We start from the raw sequence: 11,773 nt of genomic DNA on the forward strand, positions 1-11,773 counted from the left end.
TTGCTTCAGTATTATCAGCCCAGAATGGAAATTTCCATGGCATTCTACAATAGGAAGACAGGATATTTTGAAGATCAGCCCACTCAGCTCCAAGGAAACAAAGAATTAATTTAATGAGGTAATGTGAGCCCCATTCAATGCTGTTGTTTCTTCTTGGAATGCTCCTTGTGTTTATCCATAACTACATCAGAAATCCATAGGCCATCTCTCCTCCGTGAAGCTTGGTTTAGCATTGCAGCACAGTGTTGAAAATCTGATCCTAAAGCTGCAAGCATGCCAGCAGGTGAGCTTCAGGAAGATTTCTCACTTCTCTGGGAGTTTTCTTTCTAGTAACTATTGACATCTCTATACAGCAAGAGGGGTGTGCGCTGCTCCTGAGTCACAGTCCTGATTCAAAGCTTCTCATTTGTACCATTGTACAGGGAATTCTGTGGTTAACCAGCTGCTTCGGAAATTCATCATATGACAAGTCTCAAGGCTCAGATCCTTCTTTTGTAACACTGAACATAAAATCTCATTTGAATATTAAAACAGGGTATTGAACATATTTGTGTGTATGACTGTCTGCATAAATATAAATTTGAGGACTTTTCTGGTTCACTCTGAGGCTCTACCTCAAGTTTCTCCCAATCTCTGTAGCTTTTCAGTGAAAATTAAAAAATACATATTGTTATCGCAGAGGTGGGTCTCTCCTCATGTATCGTATTTTTGTAGTAGCATCCATGGGAAGAACAGTAAATAAAATGGCAAGGTTTCCCAAACAGCCAGGTACAAACAAAATAAAATAAATCAAACAAGTAGCCTTTCTATGATAGAATACATTTTACAAGCCTAACATGGAAACCAGGGGAATCAGGTAAAAAATAGTAAACACCAGACAATCGTTAGAAATATCTTTTGAAAAAGCAAATACTTTCCCTTTGTCCTTTTTGCTCCAGGCTCCCCCATCACAGGCTCCCTGGAAGTGGGACTCAGGGATAATCCCCTGGAATACCTGAGGCGTAGAAGCCAACAGGATTAAAGCACCTCGTGCTCCTCAGCACGGTCATGTGATGACCTCCTGATCCCAGCAAAGACCTCATTTCCCAGCTAAGTTCTCACTTCATTTGCCTATATGTTATTCCTGCCCCCCCTAAGCACAAGGAAATAACTTATAAAGCTTTTAGCAAGAAACAAACCCAAGAAAACAACTCTTACTAACAGCAGTAGTAGATGAAGAAAATAATGGATAACTCATGTGCGCTTTGTCCAGCAGTAAAACAACAGTTGTCCACTTGCAAGGGGCAGCTTCAAAGAACATCTAACTTTTAAATCTGCTCATGCAGCTCTGTCAGCTCTGCTCAGGCTAATGTACAAGAAGAAAGAGGTGGGTGGTCTGGAGGCTGCCCAGTAACATATTGAGTAAGGAACACAGATATGGTGTTTGCAAACTGCTTGATGGGAGAAAAACAGGAGTCAATGGTTTTTTCCTGATCCAGAGACAGATGCTCAAAGTGCTTTCTGAAAATCTATTGGCAGACTGTCTGTGTTTCCCACAAAACTGTAGAGAAGACTGTCATGCAGACTTCTGTGTGTCATCAACTGTGAAAACACTATCAATTCTTGAAGAACAAAAATTATCTTCTTATTAAAACTATATTATTTCCCTCACCTCCCTTTGCCATACGCTAATCCAAGAAAGGCAGTTTACGCTGAAATGTAAAAGCACTAAGTCAAATTTGTTCTGCTTCTGCCTTATGCTCTTATTGAATCTGACCAAATTTTATTTTTGCTTCCTGTTGAAAAAATTTGCTCACAAATTTTTTATTTTTTCATTTTTATGTCCTATTTTATGTCCTGTTCTTCCTATTTAACCGACCAGATTCTGCCACGTCTTTATTTAACCAACCATTTACTCTAAAGCATATAATCAAACTAGGAATTCTAAGAACTTACAATTGATTCAGTGTCCAAACTTTAATTTTACTTCCTCTCCAATTGCCAGGAGAGAGCAATCATGTGCTAGGCAGAAGATGAAAGTTTATAATAAATGCCTGTATTTTGAAACTTGTAGGGGGTGGGGGGAAAGTCACTTGGCTTTCACCTAAAACATGTGATAGTGAGATTAACCCTGAAGTGTATTTTGCATGTAAATGCATCTCGTGTAGAAATGGGGAAGGACATTGAAGGGTGCACTGTAGCAGAAGCCAGCAGTGAAGCATTCCCAGTGGAGGGGAGGAATTCCTTTCATACACAGGCCTTTGGAGGGGTCAGAGAGAACGCTCTACGCACTGAAGCATAACGCTGATGCTCTCCTGCTGCTCTGTCACTATGCTGCTATTTGCCCTGGGTTTTCTGCTCGTCATCCTTCAGCCATCCACTGGGCAGTTCCCCAGAGCCTGTGCGAATGTGCAGAGCTTGCTGAGCAAGGAATGCTGTCCCCCCTGGGATGGAGATGGGTCCCCATGTGGGGAGCTTTCCAGCAGAGGGTCCTGCCAGAACATCCTTCTCTCCCAGGCTCCACTGGGACCACAGTTCCCTTTTTCAGGAGTGGATGACAGAGAGGACTGGCCCTCTGTATTTTACAACCGGACATGTAGATGTGAAGGCAACTTCATGGGATTCAGCTGTGGGGAGTGCAAATTTGGCTTCTCTGGGCCCAACTGCACTGAAAGGCAAGTGAAAACAAGAAGAAACGTCTTCCAGCTCACCACCAGTGAGAAGAACAAATTTCTTGCCTATCTTAACTTGGCAAAAAACATCCCTAGCCAGGACTACGTTATTGCTACCGGCACGTATACTCAGATGAACAATGGCTCCAACCCCATGTTCAGAGACATCAATGTGTACGATCTCTTTGTGTGGATGCATTATTATGCCTCTCGAGACACACTCTTAGGTGGGTCCAATGTGTGGCGGGACATTGATTTTGCCCACGAAGCCCCCGGTTTCCTGCCTTGGCATCGGGTCTTTCTGCTGATGTGGGAGCGTCAGATCCAGAGGATAACGGGTGATGAGAACTTCACCATCCCCTACTGGGACTGGCGAGATGCAGAGGACTGTGAGGTCTGCAATGATGAGTACATGGGTGGCAGACATCCCACCAACCCTAATTTACTCAGCCCAGCATCAATTTTCTCCTCTTGGCAGGTAAGAATTGGCCAAGGAAAGGGGAAGGGAATGATCCCATCTGATTTTAAGCACTTAAGTGAGGTGCACAAGATGGGGGTTTAGCCTGACTACCTTCCCTTAGATACTCCTGGAGAGAAAGTAAGCAATGCCAGAGAGCAAATGGGATTTTATGTGGACCTTATCTTCATTTAGAGCTGCTCCTTTTTAAGTTTGTCTCATTTCTTTCTGACTGTAGGATTTAGGTTGCTTAATTAAGAACATAAAAATAAAGTGGAAGGGGGACAGTTATGCCTTTGTGTCCAAACATGGCCTTTAGCAGGTTAAATATGCTTGACTCTGGTGTGCCAGTTAGGTCAGAGAAGCAGGATTTATGCACATAAATTTCTAGCACCATTGCAAAACAGTAGGTGACTCAATGATGGAAATAGAAGCAGAGACTTTTCAGGCACTCTACCCCTCTCCCACTGTATTCCTCCCATCCATGAGATAAAAACTATCAAATTTAACTAACCTGCTTTCAATGTTAAACAAACAGACAAACAAGTAAACCAAGCCTTTAGAGTAGAGAAGAATCAGCTATGTAATTCACATCAGTAGCTCAAAGAAATAAAGAAGAAATAATCCCTGCTTAAAGGAACTAAAAGGCAAATGCAATAGTGATTCCTGGCAATTAAAAGCACTTCAAATCAGCCCATAAAACATGGTGACATTACAGTTATACATAAGTGATAAGGTCTCATATAGCTGAACTATAACACTGACCCTCTAACACTGAGGGCTTTTTTTTGTCTCTTGCTCATCACTGCCACATTGTCTAAAATACAAAGGTCTATCAGCAGCAACAGACACCCTCCATCCTGACAATAGCAACAGTTGCTTCTGGTGTTGAAGTCTATGATTATGTATGTCTAAGTCTATCTTCTATTTATTTCTGTAGCAGCAGCCCAACTGAAGGTTGGGCAGTTTTAGTGATTTCACAGAGAGACAAATTCAAGCAGCTCTGGCATATTCAGGCATATTACAAATCAGCACCCAATTGGGCTTACTGGGCTGGTTGTGCAGTATCTAGCCTTGATTTGTGCCCTCTGAATAATAGAGGGTGTGTATACCTCTAAATTCAAGCATTTGGAGATATAGTAACAGAACTATTTAGGCTATTCTGTTGCATACCTTTTTGTCCCGCAGACAGGAATAATTTCAAGGACCATTCCCAGGAGAATGTTTGCATAGAGACACCCTGTTTATGAGACTAAAATTATTTTATCGACATAGTCATGGATTATTTGATGTCACTTGGCCTCAGTGCCTGAGAAATTTCCTGTGCATATTTAACTTTGTAGGCATAGCCATAAATAGATACAGCCACAGATACAAACATACATTTTCATCCCGTTTTCTAAAATTCTTCTTATTTCTAACAAGTTGAATCTGGATCAGCTCTACTAGCTTAATTAGATTGCATTGTCAGAAAGAAGAGGATCTTATGCTGTTCTACACTAAGCTGAATAAATGGTTGTGTGAAAAATATACATGTGGGGAAATGGATAAAATGAAACCAGAATTGCACTGGTTACATGTGCCAAGTGGAGCTATCAATACAGTATATTGGATGAGATAACCAAGGAGACAGGTAATACACAGGAATCAGCAAGTTACAAGCAGGATTTTCTAAAAGACATGCAGTTGTCAGGTAGTTGTGTTTAGGTGGTTTTTTTTTTTTGTTTTGTTTTTTTTGGGGTTTTTTTTTTTTTAAGGCTTTATTAATTGTGTCCAGATTCTTAAGATATTTTCATCTTGGTAATAAATACCCAGAAAATTTATTAGTAGCAACTGATATATTTAAGAAATAGTCAGGTTTATAATATCTCATTTAAAGTTAGTTTCCACTAATACAGTCTTAAAATAAAGAGTTTTTTATGGAACAAGTTGTATAACTTTAAGTGGTGCAGGAATAAAAGGTATGCTATGTTTAAAACACATTCAGTGTCAATATGCATACGTAAGAGCACCTAAGTTGTTTGCTGACATTTTCTAGGTATTTTCTGGAAATTCTTATCACTTATATTTTTGGTGACTTTTGAAAATGTTACAATTTTTTCAAAATTTCCAAAATATGTGATAACTTTACCTTCAAATGCTAACATTTCCCTCTAATATCTTCCATCTATTTATGGCTCTCCTGTCTTATCCTGAGAAAGAATGAAAGAGATTGAACAGTCTGCATTTTCAGTCGAGAGTTTGGGGTAAAGATATTTCTTTATCAGAGTTGAATACGAAATTAAACAATTGCTTAATAGGGAATAACAGTTCCTTTGAGTAGCACAAAGTAAGAGATCAAAATATTCCTCCAGAAAATCAAAAGGGAACAAAAATAGCCTTAGCTTGAATGTGAAAACAGCCACAGATCTGCTGCAGAATGCTCTGATTATCTAAGCTCTGTAGCTAAACAGCATGAGGGAAAAAAAAGAAAAAAAAAGAAAAAAAGAGGAGGATCCAGAAATGTGAAGGAACTTGAAGGAATTTAACAAGAATGCTTTTAGCAAGCATTCAAAATAAAAAGAGGGCAAGAGTAACCTTAGAATAGCACATCAATAATATGGTGTCCTTTTTAGAATTTTAAGTGTCTTTACAATGCCTGCTATGTTAGGAAATGGTTTAGATTTATTTAAAAAAAGGTAAAATGCTTATTTGCAGAAAAGCATACCTCTTTCTTTCTTTCTTTTTTTTTTTTTTTTTTTTTTTTTTTTAATCCCAAAGAAAGGAGAAAATACTTTATTCCATTGAAGGGTAGCCATAGCAACATGGATACCCATGGATACATGCTGAAATTCTTGCTTTCACCTTACTTTTTCTTCAACGTGCTGCTATTACCATTTGTCTGAGTGAATTATCCATCCACATTTTTCTCATATTTGTCATCTAAGTGACATTTCTGATTCCTGCCTTTTTTACCAGCATTTCTATCAGGAATCTTTACTGGTTTTGTTTGTTTGCTTAGCTCATGTTTTAGGGTGGGTGGGAAGGATTTTCTCATGTTTTCAGTTACTTATTTGTGATGATTCAAGTGTTACACTCAGCATTAGGACTGCATGAGACATACTAATGCTTTAGCAATTTTTGTAATTCCATATCAACTTATCAGAAAAATATATGGGAATTGAAGATATTACATGATATTTTTAGAGTGTTGTGGTTTTTTTTTTTGGTTTTTGGTTTTTTGGTGTTTTTTTTTTTTTTTTTTTAGTGCTCTTTTCTACAATTATTCAAAATAATGGATTTGCAAAAAACAAAAAAAAAAAATCTAGTTGAAAATGTCCCTGCCCATGGCAGGGGGTTTGGACTAGCTGACCTTTAAAGGTCCCTTTGAACCAAAATGTTCTATGATTCTAAATAGCAGGAGATTAAATTTTTCTCTCTTCTACACCAGAGCTAATTTCGAGAAACAACTGAAGTCAATGAAGTTGCAGATGCATAAAATCCTACTGCAAATTAAAAGCAGAATCTTTCTTCTAGCTATTAACATTAGAGTCTGGGAATCCCCACAGTGTGCTAGACACAGAATGAAGAAAATAAAGCTGGAGAATCTAAGTGCTATTTCAGTTTGCTGTTGTGGTAAGCAAGATACACCACCAACTTCAGCTCCCTCTATTCTGTCTCTCCTAAGACTTGAGAGAAGCAATTGCATAACATGGAGAGCTGGCTGCTCTCAGATGTGCTGGGGTAAAGCCTGCTGCCAATTCTTTGTTGCAAGCATGGAAAATTTCCCTTAGCACTTCAACTTACACAAAAGCAAAGCTACTACAAAAGAGAAACAAGTTACACCAATAGAAAATTGATAAAATGCTTCTGAAGTAATAATGACAGTACTTTAGATCCATGACCTGAAAACATGACTTCATAAGAAATATGAATTTAGCTATTCAGACACAGTTATTTAATTCTAAGTACATTTTATCAGCAAGCTGTATTGCTAGCTGAATTGTCTGACAGCATTATTGGAAAGATTATTTTACATCTACCTTTAAAACTGCAAGAAATTTTCAGAAATACAAACACCAGAAGCCAGCACTTCTTGATTTTTAGATCAGTAAAAGTCTTAGATCCATCTGCTTATGGATTGTAAGGAACTCACAAGCTTTGTTTGTTATTGCAACTTAATAGATTGTGGTGCCAGCTACAGGCTGGTACTTTAAAAAGTAAGAGCCCAAATGGAGCAACTATGAAGAAAGAGTTTAGGAAGTGTGTTCTCTAATGATACACTTACATGAATTATAAATTTGAAACATTTCCTGTTAGGAAGAGGTTCTTCTTCACATGCCACCTCAGGACTGCAGCAGGAGGGTATCATGATCTGTGCATAGCAGAAGCAGCCACTGGGGTATCCTCAGCCTCTATGTCCCTGTGGATGACTGTCCAAGGGATTGGACAGTGTGGTGACATGCATGGACATGTGTGGGTGAGAGTGGAGCTGGGCTCTTGGATGCTTGGCTGTCCACTAGTGTATAGCCATGCTTGTTCAGGAGTCGTGTAAGGTAAAAGATAAAGAATGTACACCTTTAGAGGTGTATAAATCAATAGCTAGGTTGATTTCATAAAAAGTGGGGTTTGTTAATAATTCACCAGCAGAAGAAACCCACCATCTCCCTCCAGAGAGATGTGTCTGAGTGATTTCACAGTAGACATGGAGACAGCAGCAGTGACGGTACAGCTTGGAGACAGCTGCAGAGCTGTCAGACCAGGAGGTGCTAGTGAATACTTCATCAGTAATTGTTAACAGACTTTCCTACTCCACCCCAGCACCATTTTGAGGTCCTTAATTTGGTATAGGTTGCCTTTCAGTTCTGGGCTGCCTTTATGCAGAAAGGTGAAACTCAGCCAGCTTTTACTGAAGGCTGAGAAAATACCTTTAAGGCCCCAGGTTTGCTTCAGTGCTGTCAGTTCATGTTTGTCTTATCTCCTTTTAGCTTGAGTTTCACAGCTCCCCCAGTTTTTCTATGTGCCATAAGGGGAAGAAAGACAGTCAAGGACCTCACTCTTTTACAAGTTTCTTAGAATTTCTTCAAGGCTTTGCTTTTGTATATTTTCTCCTTTTCTTTTAAATTCTCTGCATGTTTAACTTTTCCATTCCTGACAATATTCAGCAGTATATGAACAACCAGATATAAATATACAAACACTCTTAAAACCCTTCTGGTCTGCTACAGATACAGCACCTTTTAAAGTTCCACCTGTAAAAACAGGGTCTCAAGGTACAGCTTGTATCTGGGGATTTCCTTGCGTTTTCCCAGTTTGGTGAGTAAAGGGCTTCTGGATGCCACCTAATTAGGATTAAATTATGCCAGTGCCTAATGCAGCCCAAAAAAAAAAAAAAAAAAAAAGAGAAAATATTAAATCTCTTTATAGCTGCCAAATGTTTTAAATCCAGTGTGAGAGATGTGCTTTAATGAGATTCCCAAGCAAGGTTGTGAGAATAAGTGGAGAAAGACAGAGAAAGGCAGTGAATCAGTACAAAATCTCTTTTGGCTCCATGATGGGACCCAAGGCTCCAACTCGGGAGTCCAGATTTCATGTAGGACAAACAGGTGAGGGGAGGTGTGAAGGAAGGCAGTGCCTACATCACATCTCTGTGGCTGGCACACATCAGCAAGTCAAATGGTTCCTCTGACTGTAGTCTGAAGTGGTTCTTTTACGCTATCTAATCTGCAACACAGCACTATGAAAATGTGCTGCTACAGCTTCTGGAGGGGAGCTCAGTGGCCTCGGAGGAGAAGCAGTGCAAGGGATCAGTTCTAAAGGACACAGAGGTGTGGATTAGCCTTTTGAGTGGCTCTACTGCCCCAATGACCTGAGGAACTTCAAATCACTTTGTGAGCGAGCACCTATTTTCCTACCATAGGGAATCCTCTTTTCCCACGTGTTTAGGTATATATTACCAGTGTTGAATGCCCTTGTGTGCATAGATCTAATAAGCAAAAGTAACCCCAAGAAATCTGTCACAAAATTCCCCAAAACTTTAAATTTAAAGACAGCAGGCAAAAGACTGAACACCACTGAAATCTTCTGTAATGCAGTTCCCTTTATTTTGGCACAGGGGCCAAAATAAACTGTGTATGCAGTTGCGAACTAAAAGACAAAAGGCTTTCCCATTTGCTACAGGTGTGAGACAGTAGCCTCTACACTCTGTTTTCTAAGAAGCACTCAGCATAGCTGTGTTCAAGATCTCAGCTGCAGTGCACAGAGGGATATTTTTGCTGGGTGCTACAAGGTCCAGAAGCGATCCTGGATATTCTGGACTGCCATCTACTGGTATTTGCTCTGCTCACTGCTTACATAAGCTTTTCCTCAGAGTATCTTCCTAACAATTTCCCTGGAACTGGCAAATTCACACAAGCAGGTGCAGCTGGGATTTGAACATGTGTCCAGGGTGAACCGAGAAATTTGCTCAGGACTCTTCTAAAAGGGAATAAAATATCATGTTTTAAACCAACACATTTACAGTAGAAAGTATTCCTGCTGAAGGAAAAGAAAGCAATGATATGACCCATTTATGCAGATTACATCCAGAAAGAGCCATTTGACTGATCTATGTTCTATTATCACTTACACATCCCATGACTGTTAAAACAGCAAATTATAGTTTCAGGATAGACCCATAATTAATATCAACTAAGTTAAATCTTTCTGGAAAAGTTTTCCGGTTAATTTTATGACCAGGCCTTAATTTTTAGTTCACAAAAAGCAATAGCAAAAGGTTACAGACAAGTGTTTTCATTCCTGGAACTTAGGTTGTGGCTTTCTTGACCATGACTTTCCAAATGCCTTGTAGCATCTGGCTTCTATTTAAGATGAATTTGGTTAGTCAGACAGTTAATGAGGGCTACACTGAGACATAAATGGAAAAAAACATTAGCACTCTAAAAATTTATAAGCCTCATGACATTAAAAATTACATTAAATCCCACTGAAATGGATAAACAGAACAAAGGGGGAAAGTTTCTTTGTTCAGAGATATATTTAAGCTCATGCTTGAAGACTCCCTGCCTGCATATCTGAAAATTGGGTCTTGAACACAGTATGTGATTCCTCTTTAAGACACAATAGGGATATATCCCTAGGGCAGAGGGAAAATGATGAAAGATAAGAGATGGCAGGATGGAGAACCCATGAGATATGAACCTAGATAAAGTCCATAGTAGAGATAGATACAAAATCCACACGTGGGAAGTTTCTGAGCCAAGCAACAACTGAGAAACAGGTTGAGCTTCACCAGCCAAGACACATTTGCCTTCATCACTAATGCACTTCTAGGGAAACAGAACGGTACATTTTTATAAACAAAGAAATTACTAGAGCTTCTTCTGAACCATCCACCTATTTTCCTTCTGATGGGAATCAATTCACTTAGTAACATAAAATAATCATAAAACCATAAAACCACAAAACCAAACCATAGTTTATCTATGGTCTGTGTTTATAACTATGGGCCTCTCCCTGTCACTACCTCTCTTTTCTTGGTGGAGATTCTTAGAAGAGACTTTTTAGAGACACACTCCTGACCTGAGTCCCTCATAGAGGTACAATCCTGACCCATTTGGTGAGCTTCTGGGGGAAATGTGCTCGTGCAACTCTCTGCTGGAAAACTACCTACAGTTTCCAAGGCCTCCTCAGTAGTTTTAACAGACATGGACAGATTGAAGCTAATGAAGCAGTGTCTAAGGATAAATTGCTCTGATAAGCTTTTTTATATACACCCAAATAAGATGAGAATAGTTTTTCCATGCTATTCATAATCATAGGAAATTTATCATTTAAGAACTCCAGGTTCTTAAGGACTCTGTGTTATATCACCAGCTTCATCAACCATTATCTATGCATTTGTCATCAAATCACTTACAAAAGGATTCATCTGATCTTTCCACTTGTTCAAAAGTTAGTTCAGCAGCACATCAACTTGCCTTTGGCTTTGTCTTTAGTTAGTTCAGAAGCACATCTGAGCCTCCAGGGTGTGATTCATCCCACCCTAATGCAGAAATAGAGCATTAAGTTGAACACTCTTAATTTTGCTTCCCTTGCTAACTGCAGTTCAGAGACAGTTTCAGCATTGATTTTTTTACTCATTTTATTTCATTGACTTAGTCAATGGAGAGAGTTAGGCACCCCTAGAGGTAAGTACATCTCATCTACCAGAAATCTGGTTTAGGAGAGCTCTATCACACTCAGGAGATGCCTCCCTCTCCTCTGACTGCAGAGGTCATCCTAAAGTGTTGCTTCAATGTCACAGTTTCTGTGTGGCTAGTATAGGTGAAACGAATCTTCCACCCACTTCTTTCAACAGAGAATTTCATGTTCTTTCATCTATCTCATTCAAAGCAGAGATGATTGCTTTCACTCACCTTCTTGTTCATTGTTTTGGTCCATGAAATAGAATTATACCGTCAGGATAAAAGAAGTTGAAGTTTTAGTGTTGGGTGTTTTCTCCCCTATGATGTTTCACTCACTAATGAGACCTATTCTTTCCCCACCCAAATTTCTTATTAACCACATCGATTAAGTGCAAAGTCCTGTGTCTTAAAGGGATCTCTAGTGGTTTGGAGTTTTACTTGTTTTAGTGTTTTTTTCCAAAGGAAAGCAAAACAATAGACAGCTAAGTTTGATTCAGAGC

The 11,773-nt window shown here is 39.2% G+C and overlaps 1 protein-coding gene across 1 annotated transcript in view; it reads left to right on the top strand.

Moving 5' to 3' along the window:
• The first annotated feature begins 2,220 nt into the window (after window positions 1–2,220).
• The window catches only part of TYR (tyrosinase), a 42,952-nt gene continuing 33,399 nt past the window's right edge, over window positions 2,221–11,773 (top strand). The window contains exon 1 of the mRNA XM_053970596.1: window positions 2,221–3,129. Coding sequence (XP_053826571.1) covers window positions 2,287–3,129 — 843 coding nt within the window. The 5' untranslated portion in view covers window positions 2,221–2,286. The remainder of the gene's footprint in view (window positions 3,130–11,773) is intronic.

This window comes from Vidua macroura, chromosome 2 (genome assembly GCF_024509145.1).
Source record: "Vidua macroura isolate BioBank_ID:100142 chromosome 2, ASM2450914v1, whole genome shotgun sequence".
Taxonomy (NCBI): domain Eukaryota; kingdom Metazoa; phylum Chordata; class Aves; order Passeriformes; family Viduidae; genus Vidua; species Vidua macroura.